The sequence below is a fragment of the Dicentrarchus labrax genome, unplaced genomic scaffold (genome assembly GCF_905237075.1).
Source record: "Dicentrarchus labrax unplaced genomic scaffold, dlabrax2021, whole genome shotgun sequence".
In the NCBI taxonomy this organism is placed as follows: Eukaryota; Metazoa; Chordata; class Actinopteri; family Moronidae; genus Dicentrarchus; species Dicentrarchus labrax.
Window position 1 is genome coordinate 27,752,255 of NW_026136707.1, and position 22,728 is coordinate 27,774,982.

The 22,728-nt window shown below is 41.1% G+C and overlaps 2 protein-coding genes across 3 annotated transcripts in view; both read left to right on the forward strand.

Moving 5' to 3' along the window:
* LOC127367359 (transforming growth factor beta-2 proprotein-like) overlaps nt 1-1,162 on the forward strand; it is a 42,947-nt gene extending 41,785 nt beyond the window's left edge. Inside the window, exon 8 of the mRNA XM_051407120.1 lies at nt 1,004-1,162. Within this exon, the coding sequence (XP_051263080.1) occupies nt 1,004-1,162 (159 nt within the window). The remainder of the gene's footprint in view (nt 1-1,003) is intronic.
* LOC127367458 (transforming growth factor beta-2 proprotein-like) overlaps nt 1-5,137 on the forward strand; it is a 46,605-nt gene extending 41,468 nt beyond the window's left edge. The window contains exon 7 of one of the 2 annotated variants that reach the window (XM_051407335.1): nt 1,004-1,142. In XM_051407335.1, coding sequence (XP_051263295.1) covers nt 1,004-1,010 — 7 coding nt within the window. In that variant the 3' untranslated portion in view covers nt 1,011-1,142. Of the gene's footprint in view, nt 1-1,003 lie in introns of both variants that reach the window. The other variant, XM_051407333.1, reaches the window with a different exon arrangement.
* The last annotated feature ends 17,591 nt before the right edge of the window (nt 5,138-22,728 follow it).

Sequence of the window (22,728 nt, forward strand, 5' to 3'; positions counted from 1 at the left end):
ATAAAACATTAAGAACAGTTTCTGTGTGATGTTTATTAGACCTATGTAATCTGAATTGGAAGGGCACGTTGTCATGAGCTGTATCTTGTATATTTATTATTAGCTATGTGGTATGTGTATGCACCTTTATGTAATCTGGTGGAAAAACATTAAAATTTAAAACCGGATCATACCAAACAAATATCTGCTTGCGTGTCCCCGTGTATGCAAAGTGTCCTCCTTTTTGATGTGAAGGAAATGACCACCATACCGGGAGCCCAATGATCCACAGAGGTCTCCTCCTCTCCAAAACAAACAGACCCGCTGATTAAAACCACTAAACACACTGAATAAAGCAGTTCCACCTTAACAATTACTGCTTCTCCCACGCTGTTGGACAGACAGAGGACGTCCCAGAGGGGCTGCGAGCCGAGCTGCTGCTAACGTTAGCTCAGCTTGTTTCTCTGATAACTTAAGATCCAGACGTCCGATGACTAAAATCCTTCATCAGGTTCAAATCTAGAGTTAAAAAGCACCAAGATCTAAACAGTGGATGGTAACAATGTGGCTTCAAACTGGATAAAAAGACAGTTTATGACAGCTTCTGGCAGACAACCACAACGCTAAAGCATGCATAAAGAGGATATGACTCCATTGACAGGCGACCGGTGAAACGCAGCGTTACCTGAGAAAAATGACAGATTTCTCTAAGTCTCACTCTACATATACTGTAGAACATTGCTCTAGAGTTTATAGACATTTTAAAGAGGAAATGTTACATATTATAGCTTAAAATTAAGAAGGTTCGACTTCCTGTTCCTGTTTATTGTTTCCGTATTTAATTTATACAGTTAGGTCCATACATCTATATAAGACAACTTACACTATACTGTGCTACACTCAAAAAACTGCAAATCTCCAAAAGTTGCATCTGGACGTTGTGGTAGCATTGCAGTAGGTGCTTCACCATTTCAGTGCCGAATTCAGTCTACCCCATGGCATCACTCTAATTTTTGTCTTCCAGGTGTTAGGCCTGTACAACACCATCAACCCTGAAGCATCAGCATCACCCTGTTGCGTCTCCCAGGACCTGGAGCCCCTCACCATCCTCTATTACATCGGCAAGACCCCCAAAATAGAGCAGCTCTCCAATATGAAGGTCAAATCCTGCAAGTGCAGCTAGAAGCCCTTACAAGCCAGCACAAACACTCTCTCTCTCCTTCCTTCACACACACACACACACACACACACACACACACACACACACACGTGGGTGTACATGCAGTCAAACGCATCCATACTTTCTCTTACATGCACTATTATGCTCACTGCAGTGTTTCCACACAGGAATGGTCAGGAGTGGTGTGTTGGAGAATAGAGGTACAGAACAATTTAATGCTAATTCAATGCATATACAACATACAGGGCCAGTGACGTCATGATACTAGAAACTTGACTTTGATACCAATGCTAAGTACCAGCAGTACAGTGTTGCATTGCAGTATATGGTGGACATGGGTTAACAATGACAATGACAAGCAGTATGTGTATGTGTGCAGAGAATTTAACAATGAACACACGAGTCCAGATTGCAGTTTGCCTTCAGTTTGTTGTGTAATTCTTGGCAAAACCAGTGTCAACATAAACCCATTAAACCTTCTTCTCCTGGAGGAGAGCCAGTGCAGTTATTTGGTACTGCACAATGACGACTTCTTCTTATTATGAGGCCAAACAAAGCAAACAAAAGGCAGCAAAAATGAAGAATGCCCCGACATTTAATTATGATCCTACGGCAACTGAAAACCATGAAATAATGTACACATTTCCACACATTATATGTTATGCTAACTTTAGAGAATGTGTACCAGACTGTTTTACATGTTAAAGGGAGGCGGTACAGGTCAAAAGTGTAAATATTTTCACTAATAAATATCACCATGAAACTTCCCCAGTTCATTACTTACATTAAATTAAATTATATTTTAAGTTTTGAATAAAGCTGGTCTTGTTTGATTTTGTTGACATATTAGAGTCAAGGGTTTTTACAGAAGGAATTTTGGATATTCTTTTTATCACTCTATAAATTAGAAGATACTTTCAACTGTCAACAGCCATAAAATGCGACATGAATCAGACTCTAAATGATATATAAATGAAACCCTCTGTAAAAACCTAGGGTAAAAAAACCTAATATATTGTCTTGATTGATTACTTAATAGTTTTTTGTATTACACGTTTAAAGAAATTTTATGTTTAATTATGCAAAGGAGGCATTACCTAATTTTGGTCTGTGAAAGTGTGGTAAAATAAACACTTCAATGTGTATTTTTCTGAACCAGTTGATACCAACTGACCCTTCCTCTCTTCAGAGCCTAGCAAATAGCATGTCTAATTACAGGAAAGAAGGAAGTTGACCGAAGTTCTGACCGAGGCTTGCCTTAAGATGCAGTACCACTAATGGCCCCTAGAGACTGGTTTAAAAAAAGACTATATTGAAATTATTGAGATTCCAACTGACAGTATTAGCTTGTCACAGATAAAGCAAGGTGATCAGCCAGGTTTTTTCAATAAAAAAAGTGTAAAATAAAAATGTCAACTTAAAAACCTGCCACTGAGTAAATATTTGGGTCGCAATTCCTTAGCTACCAAATATTTTAATGAAGTAGTTGCTTTGACGACAGCCCTGGTTATTGTTTCAGTTGTCTGCCTCTTCCAGTATGCATTTGCACTGCCAACTTTGAAATCATCAAATTTCAGCTGGTGGAACACGTCTGATGAAAATATGTATGTAAAATAATCTTTAGCAGTGGTATCAAAGTCATGGGAATATTTTGGTTGATCCCACTGCACAGGACACATACATGCTATGCATACATACAATCATACACATACAGTGACACAGATATGTTTTTTGTACAGGTATGCCCTTTTTTGCATTTTGAAGGCCCTGTCAACATGCATCACCTCACACACTTGTCACACCGAGACACGAGAGTAAGGCAAACACTGGAAGTATAAGTGATAAGTGTCTATATGTGAAATAAGTCCTGAAAATAACACAGAACTCCCCCATCCCACCGCTTCTCTCCCCTAACCTCACCCCTCCACAGTTTTGGTACCACACCATGTCCTCATTTGTGTTTGTCTTTGTTTGGATTCATTTGTCATATCCTAAATCTTTCCATTGTTTTGCTATTTAAAACGTTCATGGTTATGGTTCTGCAAATATTTACCCAGAATGGTGGAAAGTGTCAACCTCGCACTGATGATATATAATATCTACTCCATTTTGTACTTTACAGAAGTTGTAAAATTCTTAATTTTGATCATTGCATGAAAAAGCTACCACATGAGCAAAGATCTAGATCGCATTGGAGCGCCTTAAAAGAAAATTCCGGTCTGTTATCACAATGGTCTTATTTTTGTAGTTTTTGCTTATTCTAGACAATGCTTAAAATTCCACCAGAAGCATAGAATACCCAGCTGGTGGAATTTACGCACGCTGGTCTATTTTTGATAGAAGCCACAACCCACTCATGTCAAGCAGCACAGAGCAAATCGCACTGACAGGAAGTCAAACACAGAAACGGCATAGAGAATCCGGTCAATTTTCAAAATAAAATACCGTGTGCAGGCACAGAATCAAAATTCATGCTAGATCAACAATATTTCACCAGGCCAGAGGTCAATCAGACAGAGGATTCAAAGCAGGGAAACACAACATTTTGTGACAAAATACACAAGTAAACAACATCAGGCAGGCAACACGCACTGAAAATGCTTCTGAAACGTTCTCGTGGGAGATGCGATGTCGCAAAGCTGTGCCCGGTGGAATTTCAGGGTTAGGGGCCAATCCCACAGAAACACGTTGCCTGCCAAACCATTGTTTTCCTATGGTAGAGCGAGCCTGGCATGTGCTCCTCTCTTCCGCCACACGTTACCAGTTTCTAGTAGGTTTTTACAACAGGGCTAACCACTGGAAGGTGTGCCTTTACAGGCAGAGAGCAGAGATGGTCAAGAGAGCTCAAGACTGAATGAAGAGACAGAGCAGCATTAGCGAACAGTGAATCAAACTAATAAATGTTGCTTACCTTACTTTCTGATTGTTTTACAGCGAGGAGAGAAACTAAACTTCCAAGCACAGAGATTCAGTTAGAAGCTACTAAAGTACTGAGATCTGAACACTCAGAGACTTATAACAACGTCTGTCTGTCTGCTCATGAGTTGACAACAAAAATTAGACCCAGTTTGTAATAAACCGGAATTGTCCCTTTTAATGTTGGTAATGGACATGTCATATCTAGAAAAAAGTCAGTGAACAGAGGTGTCCTTCATGTCCCATTTAGTGTATATTGGATGTGCTTAGCAGTGACTCATGTTGAACAATTAGTGGCTTTCCACACTTAGAGAAAACTCAAAGAAGTGATGACATTTCATAAGCTTAAGAATTACAGTGGTGCTATCTTGTGTGCTCAGCACAGCCGCAATTTAAGTCTGCGCTAGCTAGGAAAGCATGGGTCTGGAGAAAGGCGAGGCTGTCTTTAGGTAAGTGATGATGGAGCCATGTTTGGAGAAACGCTGTCGGAGATTAGTGTAATGAAAGATTGTAGAAGGTGTTAATGAATAGTAGATATGACCCTCAAAAATGCTCTTGGAGCCAAAAGTATTACAACATGTACCCAACCACCAACAGCCTCTGTCTCTCTGTACTTTCAACTTCCTGCCAACATTTGTTTCACCCATACTTGCAAAAGCTGTCTGTCAGTCATGATCTTTTTGTTATCTATTAAAAACAAATTGCACTGATGCTGTTTTAATTTTACTATTTTAAAATACCTACTATCCTTAGTTAGTCAGAACCTGCCCCCCTAGCCCCACCCCCCACCCTTATCAAGTGAGTGTTGATGTAGGTGACCTGACCCCAGCCCCCTTTGGGCATTTAGTGCCAGTGGACTTACTGAATAGCAGAAAAAAAACAAGAGTTAGGCACCAACTTTGTCACGACAGAGCTGTTATTTTTTATGTGTATTTGTTGGTTTTTTTGATGATGATGATGATAATGATGATGATGATGTTATTGTGACCCACTATGCTGTATTGTAACACAGTATTGTTGTGGTGCTCTAGTGGTAAATAAATTATTTAAGTTTCAAGGGAACTCAGTGTTATGTGTGTTCTTTCTGATGCTGATTTGTTTGTCTGAAGTGATATTTAATCTGACTGCTGCAGCATGTCCTTTCTAGAAACTCTAATTCCTCCTGCACTTGTTGAGTTCTGACTGCGGAAAGCCACAAAGACAAATAAGAAGCTCACGTTCCCTTCATTTGTGTAATACAATCATGCCTTATAACGTGATATATGATCAAAGGAGGATACTTTTGTAAGACTCGAGACAAAAGGAGAGAATGCTCACAGTTATGTATTATGTGAACAACCCTCAGCATAAACAAAAGGAAATATGTTAAGAATATGTCTTTCTGTGTCCTCATCAAGGACTTGCATGTTCCTGGATTCAGACTGAAGTAAAGCCAGGGTGCCCAGGTAGTCATAATGTTGTGGCTGATCGGTATATATAGAAAATTGTCTCAACCTTAATACACACAATGATTTTTTTAGGTACATTTTGCTATAAGGTTTAAAATGCAGAAGTGGGATCTGACTGTCACCTGAAGGTGACAGTTTGATTTTCTGCATCCTATTTATGTTTATGCTTTAGGTTTATGTACAGAACATTCAACTATGAACACACTGGTTTTTAGGTAATTTAACATAATTGGGTTCTGAACAGGTTAAAACAATCGCCATATGAACGCTGACCAATGTGTAGGATTTAGTGGCTTCCTGCGGTGTATTTCCAGATTGCAACTAACTGAACACCCCTTGTATGTTTATTTGATGACCTGGTAATAAGAACAGGCTGTGAAGTGTGTAGGAGAAACTGCAAAGGTCAGAACATTTGTCCATCCTGGGCAACCGTAAAAACATGGCAGTTAAATATAGAAGGCGACCCACCACATTTGTAGATAAAAACAGTTCTTAAACATTCTAAGGTAACAAAACAGCAGCAATCCTTATTTTCAGGAGATTATACAGTAATGAAAACATACCTATGAATATTATATTCCATTTCTGACACAGATTACACACTGAACCTTTAGGGAAGTGACACGCATTGTGCAAAAATGTATTCAAATGTTTGTTAATCTAATCTGAAGCTTCAGCAGTCTGAGTTAGTTAAGTCAATGTTTAAGAGCCTGAGCATACGGATCAGGTCAAACCTACAGCCCTTTAAAATGACCTGAGTGAGAGTAACACCACTAATAAATGTACAATAACTCAAAAAGACTAGATAATCCTACAAATACAAAGGCAGGTAAATGATGTTAACGTGTGTTTACCCCTCACTAAGGCATGATGCTGACAGTGTGAAAGAGGGATGGGTGGAGCGGGGAGAAACAGGAGTGAGAGCAGCATTAAGAGTGTGGGAGGTTTTTGTAAGCCCTGGAATGAGGCTTTCCACCGTGCTCTGTATGAGGGATTAGGTCTGCGTTGTGGACCAGTGATAAATAAAGACCGTGTGGTCCCTGCTCTGTGTGGTTCCTTTCCTGGAGAGAAGACCAGGGGAGAGCCTGGCACTGGCTCCCAGTCATAATCTCAACCTCCACGAATTATAACTCAGCAGCTCAGATAGAAACTATTGAAATGTGTCATCATTTGGGTCATTGATGGTCATTCAATTCAATTCAATTCAATTCAATTTTATTTGTATAGCGCCAATTCATAACAGAAGTTATCTCACAACACTTTTCAAATAGAGCAGGTCTAGACCGAACTCTTTATAACATTATTTACAGGGGGGACAATGAGCAGTCATTATAGTAATAATAGTAACTGTAGCAATAATAATATTAATAATAATAATAACAATAAGATTAGTAATATTAGCAATGGCAGTCAAGCAGGACCATGGCAGGAGGCTCCACCAGGATCCATGAGAACCTGCGAGACGAGAAAGCACAAGAACTCCGGGGAAGAAGTGAAGTTAGTATCATCATGTTGAGCTGAACAGGGCTGCACAATCACACACACGACTGCTGATCTGGGTTCTTATCCTGTACAATTACTTAGATTTAGATTTTTGCTGATACCATTCAAGTCTTTTAGCTTAAATTTCAAATATAATCTTTTGTTTGGCTTTTTAATGTTTAATTAAAGATATTTACATGTAAGACATTGAAACTACCTATACATACAGGCAAACACAGCTATAATACAATCAGTCTTAAATTTACAGAGTGCTGTTTTCTTATATTAATCTGAATTTTAAAAGTTATAGAACCATCACCATCTGTGAAATTACAGTAATTATTGATGTTTTCAGTGATAAAACAGTTAATGCTTATACACTGATCATTAGTCAACATTCTTGTGAAAACTTCCATAATTATGTGAGATATCTGTCAATTGACAAACAAATCAAATTTAACAGTTTAATCTATTAAATTAACAGTAAATATCCGCACAAAAATTATGTGAAATAAAGGAAAGTTTCTTTGAAAAATCATTTTATGAATATTTACAGTTAGAGATTTTTCATGTTATTAATAAAATAGACATTATTCACAGGCTATTTGTATAATTGTATTAATATTTCGATGTATTTAAAAAATACAGAAAAACCTGGAAAATAAATGGGGAAAACCCTGTACACTTACAGATTTTACAGTGTACAGTTCATAACGTCACTGAGCTCATGCAGGCATTATGTAAGAACATGCGAAGCAGAAGGGCTGTTTTATTAATTTACAGCTGCTCTAATCAGTGTTTTTATGTTAACAATGGATCAAACAGAAATATCTTGAGTTTAATCCCAAAAAACTTAAATCCACAGTTTGAGAAGTGAGTCATGCAGTAGCACTATCGCCGGTCATCAAAACTCAAGAGTCAATGAGGTGTGTGAGCAGTTCCCCTCCTCTGGATCTTGCTCCAATTATCTGCAGGAAACAAGATGGCATCTTAAATGCTTCAAAGTAGTCTCTTATCCGAGAACAACAGAAGCTACTCCAGATTTATTTAAGGCATAAGTTTAATCAGCTGTGTTAGGGTTAAATATTTGGGTTAGGATATGTTATAACATTAATAATAAGTGTATTTAAAGAACACAAGGTACTTTCCAGAGGTTGGAAAATGAACACAATGAACGAACAAACTGTGAAGCTTTGGCTCAGAGGCAGAGCGGGTCGTTCCTTAATCGGAAGGTTGTGGGTTCGATCCCCAGCTCCTGGTGCCACATGTCGAAGTATCCTTGAGCAAGATACTGAACCCCAAATTGCTCCTGATGCCGTGCATCAGTGTTTGAGTGTGTATGAATGTTAGTTTCTGTTCGATGGACTTTGCCATCACTGAGTGAATGTGTGTGAAAGGGTGAATGTGGCACGTAGTGTAAAAGTGCTTTTAGTGGTCGGAAGACTAGACAGGCGCTATACAAGTACAGGTCCATTTACCATTTACCATTACTGTTGATAAATGTCTTATCTAACAATAAACATGTTTATTAAAATTACAGTCTCTAGCCTAACACGAGTATGTATATATTTTTAAAAAGATTAATAAATTAATAGAATAACATAGAAAATCAATTAAATAAATAAATTACTTTATATATTGTTTTATTTTATTTTATTTATATATTATTCTTTTAATTTAATTATCTTTTTTTATGTGCGTTGCATGAAAGAATTGCAAACTCTCATTTCATTTTTCAACTGATACAGTTGAATAACTGTATTTAAAGAACACTCTTAAGGAAGGTGCTTTCCAGAGGTTGGAAAATGAGACACAATGACAGGACACCAGACAACTGCAGCAAACATTCACACAAAGTAGAATAAATGTACTAATGAAAGAAGTAAACTCCCAGTGATGAAATGAAATACACACACGCAGTCAGAGAGACTTGTGTAGAAAAGCCAATCTCACAACAAAAGAAAATAAATGTGATCTGGTACCAGTTCTAAAGTAGGAACAATGCTTATTAAGGTTAATAAACCTTTTCTTAACAGTTAACTGTGGTTTTTGGGGATGCTATAAATTGTTTCAAATAACTGTTCATAAATGTCTTAAACTCTAACAATAAACATGTTTATGTTGCTATTAACACTTGTTAACACTAATAAGCATCTTATAAATCCTTTAAAACCTATTAATGACTGGTTAGTACAAGCACCTTCATATAAGGTGTTACAAAAATCTTATGTATACAATTTTTTAAAGGTGAATATTTCTGGTAAAGCTTAGGCTAAATCATTTTGGTTATGTCAGCTAAGTCAGTGTCTGGTAGTATTGTCCCTTCACGCGTCAATGGTCTTAGGACCAGGTTGCATAGAAAATAAGTAGTTCTTACAACCTGTTCTCAGACCATGTCAGGAATCAAGAGTGTTTACAGATGTTCCCAGCAGCCACAATGAAGTGCACATTTTCAAACAGTCTCTCCTGTAAGACATTCATGGTGTTGCACCTTACTTGTTCATATGAAAAGTGACAGAAACGATTGGGTATCAAATTAAAAGGAAAAAGTTTGGACACAGACAACCTTAATTCGACATCGGAAAGGTGTGGGGTGAGGGGGGTTCCAAAGCTATTCAACCATCAAACATGCAGTATACTGACACCTTTTAGTTCAACTAGTTCCCAGTAGCTTTTGGGAAGCTACTTTTTTGGATGCCTAAAAAGAGGGCTGAGGGATGAGCAGTTGAATTGTCCTGAAAAGGCACACCAGGGACGGGAGGGCTGGTCAGCTGGGTGGGACCTGGTACAGTGCCAGTGTTGTGTTTAAGTCTGTTTCTCCAATGACTGTAGTTTCCCTTACCATAACCTGTACCCGACCTTCACCCAAACACCAACCAGTCATAACTAAGACCCCTGACAAAAGCCTAACATTAGTCAGCGTTGGGCTGAAGACTCCCAGTTTGAAAATGAAAGAATGGAGGTATGGACTTCCTGTGTGAAGAAAAAGTACTCTTACAGACAGAGACAAGCTTCTGCAAGAGGACTGGAACTGATCGTGGAGTCTAACCGGTTGTCTCTGGCTCGAATCATGAATCCAATCAGATTCCTGAGGCTAGTGGAACATTTCTTTACTATCTGTCTTGCACATAACCACCACAATGTGATCTGAGAGTGCGAAGTGAAGTCCTGCTGGATGATCCTGCGAAAGGCCCTCTGTTCTCCGCCGTACAGCAGGTGACAGAGGACACTGCAGCTTTTAAGGGTGAAAGGGCTCGCTGTCTCTGGGGAGAAAAGCGGTTTGGAGATTTTGGTTACTCAGCTGCAGCTGGCGGCTCACAATAACACAAAATCAGAGAGAGGTACTCAAACTGTGACATCAGCAGCCAGCAATGTGCTGGCTTCCATCAGCAGAGAGAAAAATCTCAGAGGCTAGGCTACTGACAGAAAGTACATGTCTAACCGCGTATGTGTGTGTGAGCCAGTGTGTTTGTGTGTTTGGATGCACCCAGCCAAAGCATTCCTTTGACAACAATTTGACCGAACTTGATACCATCTCGGTCTGGTTCAGTGTGCCTGCCCACCCCACCTCTGACTCCCCTTGCCCTGCGTCTCGTGTGGCGGCAGTAATACCCCAGAAGACAGAGTGCTGTGTTGCATCTGTAATTACACAGGAAGGCCAGCTCTGGATTAGCAACTCTCTTTGTGTTTCACTCAGAAGGGGGGGCAGTGCAAAGGCAGCCAGAGGTATCGCTCACAAGCTCAGTACAAAGTGTGTGGTTTTTTTCCCCCTCTTTTTTCTGTCCTCTGTGCTGCCTTCCTTTAAAGTTTGACAGGCGTCTTGGAGATATCACGATAGAGAAAGAGACAGGAAGGCAGCCCTGGACATTCAATCCCTCCAGCACCAGTCTGCCTGCCTGCCTGCCTGTCTGATGTTTTAGTCAAGTTCACTTTATTCTATTGAGCCTTAAACACAGAGCGCTTTGAGATAAAGAGATGAAAGGTTAAAAGGAAAGAGAAGAAAAACAGAATTAGAAAAACTAAATATGTCAGTGTATTTAACAAAAATAAATCTTAAAATGTCCAGTAACATCTAGGAGATAACGAGCAGGGGTATTTAACTATATTTGTCCAGAAGCAGACATTGTTGGGGCCAGACTATCAAAAAAATAATTAAGGCCTACTTAGAATGTTTTTGTTTAATATTTACACATTTTTTACAAAATTAATGTTATCTTTATTAACTTTTATCGATGTGAACAGACTGAAACATGGGAATTATGGAATTAATCCATAATGATAACTACATACTTACTCTCGGACCTCCACCTAGGAGGCAGCTCATTGAGGAGTGATGGTTCAAATTTGTAATTCTGCATAAAAATTGATGATTGAACTAGATTGTCAAAACCAAGCCTACTTTAAACAATGCAGCTCCACCGCCAACAGTTTGGGTGTCAAAACATCTAACAAAGCCAGACCCATAGATGTATTAAGGGAGAACTGGTTACAGTGTTGGTGGCAGGCTCTGTTATGGAAACTAGTTAGTGGCGCATGACGCCAAAGAAGTTACAACAAATTATGCGATCTCCCACCGAGCAAGAGCACCGGAAACTTCCTCCGGCCGGACTGCCAATTTAAGTCAGTTCAGTCAGACAACTCACGTTTTAAATGTTTATAAGAGCAGTATAGCATATTTAGATTTTGGTGTTTAGGCTCCGACCTCATCACTCCCCGCAGATACGTTTACATAGAGATAATGGGGAGTGATGAGCAAATACCTTAAACCCCTAGCCGGAGCCTACAGGTGGATGCTGGCAGCAATATGGATGCAGAGCAACACTGGCATTGACAGAGCAGAGGGAGGGCTGGGAAATTTTGCAGTTTAAATAGACCGCCAGATTGGAAGGGTGTGCTTGGTTAGTGATTATGGTGTGAGGTAGGTCATGTGTGTATAGCAGCGCAGCTCAAGTTGACTGCCTGAACTAGCTCGCAGGCTTTGTTCCATTTCAGCCCTCTGCTAACTTGAATGGGAATACAATTATTTAATCGCGCTGCTTTTCTTGGGGGTTGTGACACTCGTACAAATTTATCCAACATTTTAGATACGCACATTCACAATGTAAGCTCATGGGAAAAAAGATCATTTTTAAGTCCTGCCCAATTGATTAGCTATTTAGGTAGCTATCGTTTTGCTAACATTATCTAGCCATCATTATATCAATATATATATCTATAGATATATAGATATATAGATATATATACACGATCAGCCATAACATTGTGAGCACTGACAGGTGAAGTAAATAACACTGATTATCTGGTTATCATGGCTCCTGTCAGTGGGTGAGATATATTAGGCAGCCAGTGAACATTTTGTCCTCAAAGTTGATGTGTTAGAAGCAGGAAAAATGGGCAGCGTGAGGATTTGAGCGACTTTGACAAGGGTCACATTGTGATAGCTAGATGACTGGGTCAGAGCATCTCCAAACCTGCAGCTCTTGTGGGGTGTCTGCAGTGGTCAGTACCTATCAAAAGTGGTCCAAGGAAGGAAAGGGAGTGAACCAGGAGACAGGGTCATGGGTGGCAAAGGCTCACAGATGTACGTAGGGGGCAAGGCTGGCCCGTGTGGTCCGATCCAACAGACGAGCTACTGTAGCTCAAACTGCTGAAACAGTTAATGCTGGTTCTGATAGAAAGGTCTCAGAACACAAAGTGCAGAGCAGTTTGTTGGTATGGGGCTGCATAACATTATGACCACCAGGGTGCCCAGGTGGTGGTATATAGTATGATCGGCAGGGATGGCTGGTATATATGGGCTAACAGGGCTAAGCCCTCCCTACCTTTTACAGTAAAAATGAAAAACTATTATTAAAAACCTTAGAACATATTGTTTTAAATTTTGGTAGAACCTAGAGCAGCAAGAGCACCAAAAAGTGACCCAGGGTATATGATATATCTTGGGTTTTTCCTGTGAATGGGCTAAATTTATTCAGCCCAAGCACAGTAGCGTAAGCTTCCATTGACTTTTGATTGACAGATGTTGTGACACGCCCCCTTCATATGCTGCCCATTTGGGCTAAATTCATTCAGCCCCAAAGGCTGACCTTCGACCAATCACAGCGCAGTAACCACTGCGCAGTATAGTGAGGCTAATTAGTAGTAGAATGTGGAGGCGGGTAGTGAGCAACTGTAGTAATGGCGGGTGTTAGCATGAATATGAATGAAGTGGATTATTTACTTTCTTATCAGTTTTCTTTAAAGTCTTTGGGGGAAAAATTGGAAGTGAAGAGATTGGGGACACGTCATCCAAATGATAAATAACACAAAAGGACAAACGGCAAAATCGTAACTTTTGTGTTATGTGGTTTCAGCGAAAGGACTGGCTAACGGCAAGTGTAGCTAGGAATTCACTTTTCTGTTTCCCATGTTTGCTGTTTGGAGGAGACACCGCTTGGACCCAACAAGGAATTGTGGATTTGAAACATTTGTCCGATAAATTAGGAAACATGAATGCAGCACGAGCCACATTGGAAGTAGCGTAACGCTTTCATTGCTGGGTAAAGTGAACATCGCCTGTCAGCTTAATGAGGGTCACCGCATCGCTGTACAGAGACACAACGAGCTGGTAAAGAAAAACAGGCATTCACTATCATGGATTATAGACTGTATTACATTTTGTGGGGGACACGAGCTCGCTCTACGGGGATCCGATGAATCTCCCACTTCACTCCAGCGGGCGTGTTTCTGGACCTCGTCAACCAGTTCTCTTTTTTAGACAGGTTAAACGAAACATTCCCTCTTGCACGGGCGGCTGTGACTCAGAGGCAGAGCGGGTCGTTCCTTAATCGGAAGGTTGTGGGTTCGATCCCCAGCTCCTGGTGCCACATGTCGAAGTATCCTTGAGCAAGATACTGAATCCCGAATTGCTCCTGATGCCGTGCATCGGTGTGTGAATGTGTGTGAATGTGTGTGAAAGGGTGAATGTGGCACGTAGTGTAAAAGCGCTCTGAGTGGTCGGAAGACTAGAAAGGCGCTTTACAAGTACAGGTCCATTTACCATTTACCACACTCAGTGCACGCTATGCACCACTTAAAGGTGCAAGGTGCGCGCTCTGATAATGTGTCAGTAGCTGCACAGTGCTGTGACATAATGGTTGAGCAGTCAAAGGCTCGCTTTGAGAAACTGATTGACCCTCAACACTTTCCGCTGGAAAGAGCACTTTCCCGCAGAAGCTGCTGGACTGGATTGCATGTGAACATTACCCAATGATCTGCAGAGAGAAACTGAAAGGTGGGCTGATGGTGATCAGAATCAGAATCAGAATCAGAATTTAGTTTATTGCCAAGTATGTTTTTACGCCTACGAGGAATGTGACCTGCTGCAATTGGTGCATAAAATATACACATATACAAATACAAATATACAATTATTCAAATCACACAAAAATCACACAGAAAAATAAAGTACTTTCCAAAAATAAATAGATAAAGATAAGAAGAGAAAGAGAAGCTGTGCAGAAGAACGTGGGTGCATTAATGTAATGCATACTTTATATACAGGGTGGGTATAAGAGTCAATGACAGTGGGTAATCCGGGCCTTGTTAAGGAGGCCAACTGTTTTTATGGCGTTTTAGTCCTGATGGACCGCAGCCCCCTGCCAGAGGGAAGTATCTCAAAGAGATTGTGACCGGGGTGGGAGGGGTCAGCCACAATCTTACCTGCACGCTTCCTGGTCCTAGATGCGTACAGGTCTTGGAGGGATGGTAGATTGCAGCCGATCACCTTCTCAGTGGATCGAATGATACGCTGCAGTCTGCCCTTGTCCTTGGCAGTGGCAGCAGCGTACCAGATGGTGATAGATGAGGTGAGGATGGACTCGAGGATGGCGGTGTAGAAGTGCACCATCATCGTCTTTGGCAGGTTGAACTTCTTCAGCTGCCGCAGGAAGTACATCCTCTGCTGGGCTTTCTTAGAGAGGGAGCGGATGTTCAGCTCCCACTTGAGGTCCTGGGTAATGATGGTACCCAGAAAGCAGAAGGACTCCACAGAGTCAACTGGGGAGTCACACAGGATGATGGGGGCGGGCGGGGCTGGGTTCTTTCTAAAGTCCACAACCATCTCCACTGTTTTTAGAGCGTTTAGCTCCAGGTTGTTCTGGATGTACAGCAGTGTGGAGTTTGCGGGCCTAACGTCCACAATGCAATGATGCTGACTGAGAACAATCTTCAGAGCACTTTTTCTGAAACACTGAAAGGAACCAAAATATCCATCACAACCCCCATGACATCTGCAGAGTCAGAGAGGTGTTTCAGTATACTGAAGAGGATCAAATCCTTTCTTAGAAGTACAATGGGACACGACAGGCTAAACGCACTGGCTATGCTGTCCATTGAGCAAGACTTTATCAAAAAATCAGCAGACCAGTTGGGGTGAGAGAGAGAGAGAGAGAGAGAGAGAGAGAGAGAGAGAGAGAGAGAGAGAATCTCACACTCACTCATCTCACTCAATCAGACCAAACCAAATTATCAACAAACAAAAATAAAAATATATTGAATACTGGAAAGAAACGACCCAAACACAAAGTAAATTACAATGTTATCTGACCCTAAAAAGAGAATTCAAACTGGCAAATTACCTGAGCACAATAAAATGTCCTAAATTAAGAAAAATGTTGACAATGTACAGACTGAGTGAACACAGCTTGGACATAGAAACGGGTCGCTACAGACAGAACCGGCTACCAGAAGAGGAGAGACTCTGCTCCCAGTGTGACAGAGGACAGGTAGAGACAGAGCTGCACTTTCTAACCTCATGCCCTAAATTCAAAACTTTAAGAGAAAAACAATTTGCAAACATTTCCCAAATATACCCCGAATTCGAATTATTAGCAGACACACAAACTCCCCTATTTACTGGGAGAACTGCCAAAAAGTCAAATTATTGCAGCAAAATATGTCTCTTCATGCCACGAACTGAGGACGACCAGTGGAAACCCAGATAAATGTATAAAATAATTGATTGTTTTAGTTGTAGTTGTTTTTGTTGTTGTTGTTTTTTAATACACACACACACACACACACACACGCACACACATACATTTACAGTTTTATCTATCTATTTAATTTTAATTTTACAACAGACTACTACTTGTTTTAACTGTAGCTTGTTACTTTACTACTGTTTTAATTGATTGTAATTAATTACTAATTGACTGAGATTGATTGATTGTGACTGTGATTGTGATTGAGTCAATCATAGTTACAGTATTACCAACAGTATAGATTATTGATTATTATTAATTTATTGTAAATATTCCTTTATTGTTACTATTATTATTTTTAATTCCAAACGCTTGCTTTGGCAATATGTACAGTGTTACGTCATGCCAATAAAGCCAATTGAATTGAGAGAGAGAGATTTCCAGCATCAGGTCATTCTTTTGGGTATGTCTCCCCAGTGTTGCCGTAGAGCCCTTGCTATAACAAAGTATACAATGTTGTTGCTGTAACTTGATGTGATGCTACTGTTGCTGCTGTTGCTGCTGTGTGAAGTATTGATGAGTGTAATGCATTTGTTAGCCCACCCAACCAAAATCACCACCACCGGCACTGATGATCGGTGTACTATAAGGGCCCTATCTTGCCGATTTGAAACGCAAGTATCAAACGCAAAACGCAAGTAGCTTTGTGGGCGGATCTCGGGCGCTGTTGCTATTATGCAGGCGGGATAAATGATCTAAAATGGGTTGGTCTGAAGTAGCTACATTAGTCATAGGTGTGGTTTGGGCGTAAAGTGCAATAAACCAATCAGAGCGTCATCTCACATTCCCTTTAAAAGCAGGCGCGCTTGTTCCATGGCGGATTGCCATTATAACGGCGGATTTGCCAGACGCACGCCAGTAGCGGTTCACAGCCGAGGAGACGAGATGAAATAAATGTAACGCAGCCATACAATAAATCAAAACAATGTAACACAGCTTCCAGGAAGAAGACCCTGGCCTCGGGAGCAGTGCGCAAGGGCCAGCTGAGGAGGGAGCAGCGCAAACACCAAGGTGCAGAGGATCCAGACCCACTACACGCCGGAGGACCACCCGTTCCTGCAGCAAACCGGGTTTGACATGCTGGAGCGGGAGCTGTCCGGGATGCGGCAAAGTATTAATGCCCGTCTTGACCGGGTGGCGATGTTGCTGCTGCCTCTCAGGCGCATCCCCTCAAGTCTGCGCCCTTAAAATAGCATCTGAATAAGCGCCACTGACTTTAGACTAGGTTTTTCCTGGTCTGTGGCGGAATTGTTTTCTGAAACAGCAAAATAGCACCAGGGAACGTTTGCGCCGGAACACGCCTCCTCTTCTCACTGAACCGCCCCCCGGAGCGCAAGTTCATTCTCTAATTTAAGGACGTGCGTCGGTGGAGGGAAAATTCCAATGTGCATCGAGTACAAAATAGGAATTATACAAGCGCCAGTGTACAAAGTCAATTGCGCTGAGTACAAGATAGAGCCCTATATGTATTATACATATACATATGTGTGTCATTTTTATCGTTTTAACCATCTTCAAAATGTGGTTATCTTAGCCTAGCACATAGCATATCTAAGTACAGTAAAGGAGGATGTTGACAGAGGTTCTGACAGAGGCTTGCTCTTATTGGAGCGCAGAGCAAAAAGGGGCGGGACTTAGGAAGAGTCAATTACATGGTTTGGCCACTATGTCAAATTGGCTTCAAAGCCTGACCAGCTTGGCCAGATCTTTCCTCTTCTTTCATCCCTCCTCACCCACACAGGGATGATCTCACCACATGCACACACACCAATGCCTGCCCTTCAAAAAAACACACTTTTCTTTGACCCTCATCAAAATAACACTTTTTTATCCACAGACCCCCTCAGTCACTGACCGAGTAGCAAGCAGCGACGAAAGCTGCCATTTATTGTTGAAGTGAGTCACAATTGTGAGACACTGAAGTACAGTTGCTGAGTGTACGGTGGGGTCTGTAGAGTTTAGATTTTCTCCAATGGTGAGTTGGTGTGTAGAAGCAACACCCATGTGGATGTGGTGTGGGTGGGCCATGGGAGTAAGGTTTAGCCCCAGGCTGAATTTGATATACAGTATGTTTGTGTGTGTGTGTGTGTGTGTGTGTGTGTGTGTGTGTGTGTGTGTGTGTGTGTGTGAGTGAGTGTGAGGTCAGGGATGAGAACATGCAGATTGAGTAACCACTATTCCATGTTGGTTCAGTGACCCTGTGCAACATTAGAGCTGTGCGTGTAAAATCCCACTTAGGATAATAACCAATAATAATTAAAAGGAAATCTGGGCTGAAATAGAGCTGGAGATTCCCACTGGTACACCGAGGTGTACAGGGAGAGAGGAATAATGTTATGGGGGGGTTATACTCTGCACTGGGCACTCATACTATTACCTCTGATAATAGCGATCTGGTATTGTCATTATGGGGAGCCAGCCAACACATCCACAGCCAACCAGTGGATGCTTTTAACTCTTCGTTTGCACTGAACAAACCCTCAGCTCTGCTCAAATGAGGAACACATTTTCATTCTCAGACCACATCAGTATACAGGTTCAGCTGAGCCGCCTAGGAGCACACAACACACACACACACACACACACACACACACACACACACACACACACACACACACACACACACACACTACACACACTTACTCACACTCCTAGAAACACAGCAGGATATTAGTTGATTCCACACTGAGGAGGTAACCTCTAAGAATGAGGTACAGAAACCTGTGAACATTTATAGGATGGCAACAGGTTGTGCAAGTTCATTGTATACAACTCCACAACACATTTTGAAACATATGACAAAATAATAGTCAAAGGCCCACTCACTAGTTCTTCTGAGTTCTGGATGTTTCTTACTGAAAAACATCTTGGGAATTGTTGTAAACTTCTTAAGTTAAATGAACTGCAGGCAGAATCGCTCATCTTGGGGCATTGGCAAACAGTAACATACACTAGATTGAGTACTGGAAAATAAATGACAATCATATTTAGAATAACGTTACAATCTTCCTTTACATGAAGTTTTATAACTAGGTTCGTGAACAAAGACCACGCCCTGCACTCATCTCATTTCTGCTCAAACTTACTTAAGCACACCTTATCCATTCACTCTTTCCTTGACTTATTTTCCACATCCCTCCCCCCAAACCCTTTATTTTTCTCTCCCTCTCTTATCCAAATACAGGAACCACTTGGGGCTCTCTACAAGAGATACGAAGAGACAACTCCCCCACTCAGTCTCACAACCCACTCAGTATATGAATATATGAACAAAACTAGAAGGAGATAAGGTTTTTTTTTGGTCTTTTTATTGCCTTTATTTGAAAGGACAGCTGAAGACAGACAGGAAAAGGGGGCAGAGAGAGAAGGGATGACACGCAGCAAAGAACTGCAGGTCGGATTCAAACCCTGGGCTGCTGCAGCAAAGACTCAGCCTTGATACATGGGTCGCCAGCTCTACCCACTGAGCTAACCAGACACCCAGGAGATAAGGTTTACTCTAAAAGATAATGAGGTATTTTGCAGTTTGATGCAGTTGAATCCCTCGTGAGTGCCAACATGTTGTTTAGGAGCAAATGATGGAGAGACAAAGTAAAGTTAGGAGTGTAGAGGACAGAGAATGCAGTGTGAGAAGTAGCTGTCAGTGTACAGTAACTGCTGTGGAAATTGTGTTGGGGAATATGACATGGCAGAATGGAAACTCCACAAAGCTGCTGTCTCTGCTCACGTGCTTCTACTTCACCAGAACACACCTCACCACTACACTCTGATCGGGTTGGTCTCCTTCTAAACAGATATACTGCGTATGTGTGTGCTGATATCCCTGTGTGATTTACTGTCTACCAAGGGGGGAATTCAAGGAAAATGTTGAATGTAAAAATATTAAATGCTGTTGCAAAATATCTTATATCTGTCCAATTTGTGTGGGTATCGGCCTTTTGGAAACAATATCAGTTGAAACCCTTCACTCTCTCTCTCTAACTCACACACTCACACTCCACTTCTTTCCTTATTTTCCAAGCAAATGACTTCGCCAGGGTTCCTGGATGCCTGCTCAAACATCTGGGGCCGTAGTAGCTCAGGACTCAGGACGCAGTCAGGTTCCTGCACATAGTATTATGTTTTACACAGTCACATTACAGGGCTGGGAATTTCCCAGAGTTTTATAGGTTTTTTTCTTTTTGGTGGGGGTTTGGAGATGGAGTCAGGGTGTGGAGAGAGGCAGTGCTCTGCCTGCTCAGCAGTAGCCAGGCCTTGCCCAGGTGTGACCCTTTTAGTCCTCCCAGTGATCTGCATAATGTACAATGTTTCCATTGCAGACTGCACAGTGAGATTATGACTCTACCCTTGTTTTAAATCAAGCTTGATCAGCTTTGTGCACTCATGAATGAGATATTAGTAGAGAGAACAAAAAAACCCCCGCTACATTAGAGCATTAGAATTAAGGACTGGGCATTCAGTGCTACAGTTAGCATCCCCCTGAAATAAATCACTGTTCCAGGTCAATGTGTGCTGGCCTTGAGTGTGTAAATTGTTTTCTTGTGGGCCTTTCAACCATTAAAATTGATAGCCTAACAAAAATAACTGAAAGTAAGTGGTGTACAAGGCTGTAGCTACCTTTAAATACACTTTTAATGACCTGAGAAAGATTCAAAAGGCATACACATGTTGGGTTTTAAAGGCTACTCCATATTTTTGTTAAACAATCTATTTTCTTTTATATATTTTTATTTGAAAATGTTGACAAGCACAAAATATTGTGAGCATGTACTTAGACTAATATTTACATTTTGTTTTATGTACACCAAACTACGGAAGCCCTAAAGGGCCATGCATTCATACATTTTATTTTCTCCGTTTTCCCGTGATAACGAGTACATTTTCTCGAGATAACGAAACTTTGTTTTCCCGAGATAACAATATAATTATTTCGAGATCTTGAGATAATGACTGCGGCACTTAAATTTACAGCGTATTCACTTCCGGTTTTCAAAATAAAGGTATTAAGAACAGTAAGCTATAATTCGATCCTACATTTAAAATAAAATATGTTACATTAAAGTGTTTCATTCGCCCATGATGAATAAAAAACCTACTTAATATCAAGCATTTTACTGCACCAATGTGAAGAAATGCCAAAGCAAAAGTTCCGTATGTGTACCTCCAAGTAGCATATTTTCGCATATTATTATTCGTATTACAGTAAAAGGTTGCTTGGAAATCATGATCATCCCAAGTGTGTGTTCGTGTTGTTTTTCTTGTGAGGGCAGGCTCAGATTTTCTGGAAGCTCAGCGTTTAGACAGAAGCAGATGTTTTTTTAAAATGCCAGGGCCCATAGAAGTGACTTTTGAAATGTGTTTATTATTGTGGTTTTCACAAGAGACTAAATCTTGAATGCCAAGCACATCGTCTTGTCAATTTCACATGCAACATGCGGCAAAAAACACACTGCACAACCACAGTTTTATGGGTCGCAGGTTTAGGCACTACACCTGACTTGGTGGATGCTGTGGTTCTCCGATTAACCCCTTTGAGATCTATACTGTGTAAGGAAACAATTATCAACCACAGAGCCTTTGTGTTGATTGCTGATATGCTGGCGTGCTGACGTGCAACGGTAAGCGTACTGAGTCATTTCCGGTCTACTTCCTGCTCCTGTGTAGACTAGTTGTACCTAAGCACTTTGAGCCAATTCCTTCTTTTAGCGACTTTTCGCAAAAAAATGACAAAGTTTTCACCCACGCTAGCTTCATTAGCATTTAACACTCAACGATGGCTTCTCCCTCTTCCTCTGCTGCTCTGTCTTGCTCAGTGTGTCAGATGTTTAGTTATTCCTCTGCCTCCTTTAGTAATAATGGTACATGTATTAAGTGTAGTTTATTTACTTCGCTGGAGGCGAGGCTCAGTGATCTAGAGGCACGGCACCGCACCACAGAGATATCTTTAGCAGCAATAGCTAGCCAGCCCCCAGTAGCTGGTGCGGGCCAACCCAAGGTAGCTTCTGTTAGCTGTCCCCCGGTAGTTCCCGAGCAGCCGGGAAGCCAGGGAGGCTGGGTGACTGCTCGGAGGAAGCCTAGATCCAAACCGCAGAAGCCCTCGGGTCACCACCAACAGGTTCATGTTTCCAATAGATTTTCCCCACTCAGCGGCACACCCTCTAAGGAACCAACTCTGATTATTGGCAGCTCAATAGTCAGAAATGTGAATTTAGCGAAGCCAGCGACAACAGTTAAATGTATCCCTGAGGCCAGAGTGGGCAACATCGAATCCTATTTAAAACTGCTGGCTAAAGATAAGATCTGGTGAATAAAGAGCAGTAGCCTGACTGCTATGTTCAAAGCAAACTTGAGAAAAGTATTAAGCCATGGTTTAACTGCACTATAGGCTGAGTCCTAGTTTACCTTACATGTGCACTTTGTAATTTTATTTTGTATTGCTCTGTTTTGATCCCTTAGAAAGGGCTGTTGAAGGGGCTGTTTGTGTGACAAAGTATTTTTTCACCCTTTTATTGATGGACAGTGTTGCATTGTGTGAGAGATTATTTGCTCCAAGTGAGAATGTTAGTGTGAAATTGAACACTACAGTATATGCCAATGTTGTTTTCAATAAAAACAATGTTTGCACAAAGCAAGCCGATCCACTTTTCCATGTTGATAAGAGCATGAAAATGAGCAAAAATAATGGGACAAAAAGAAATCA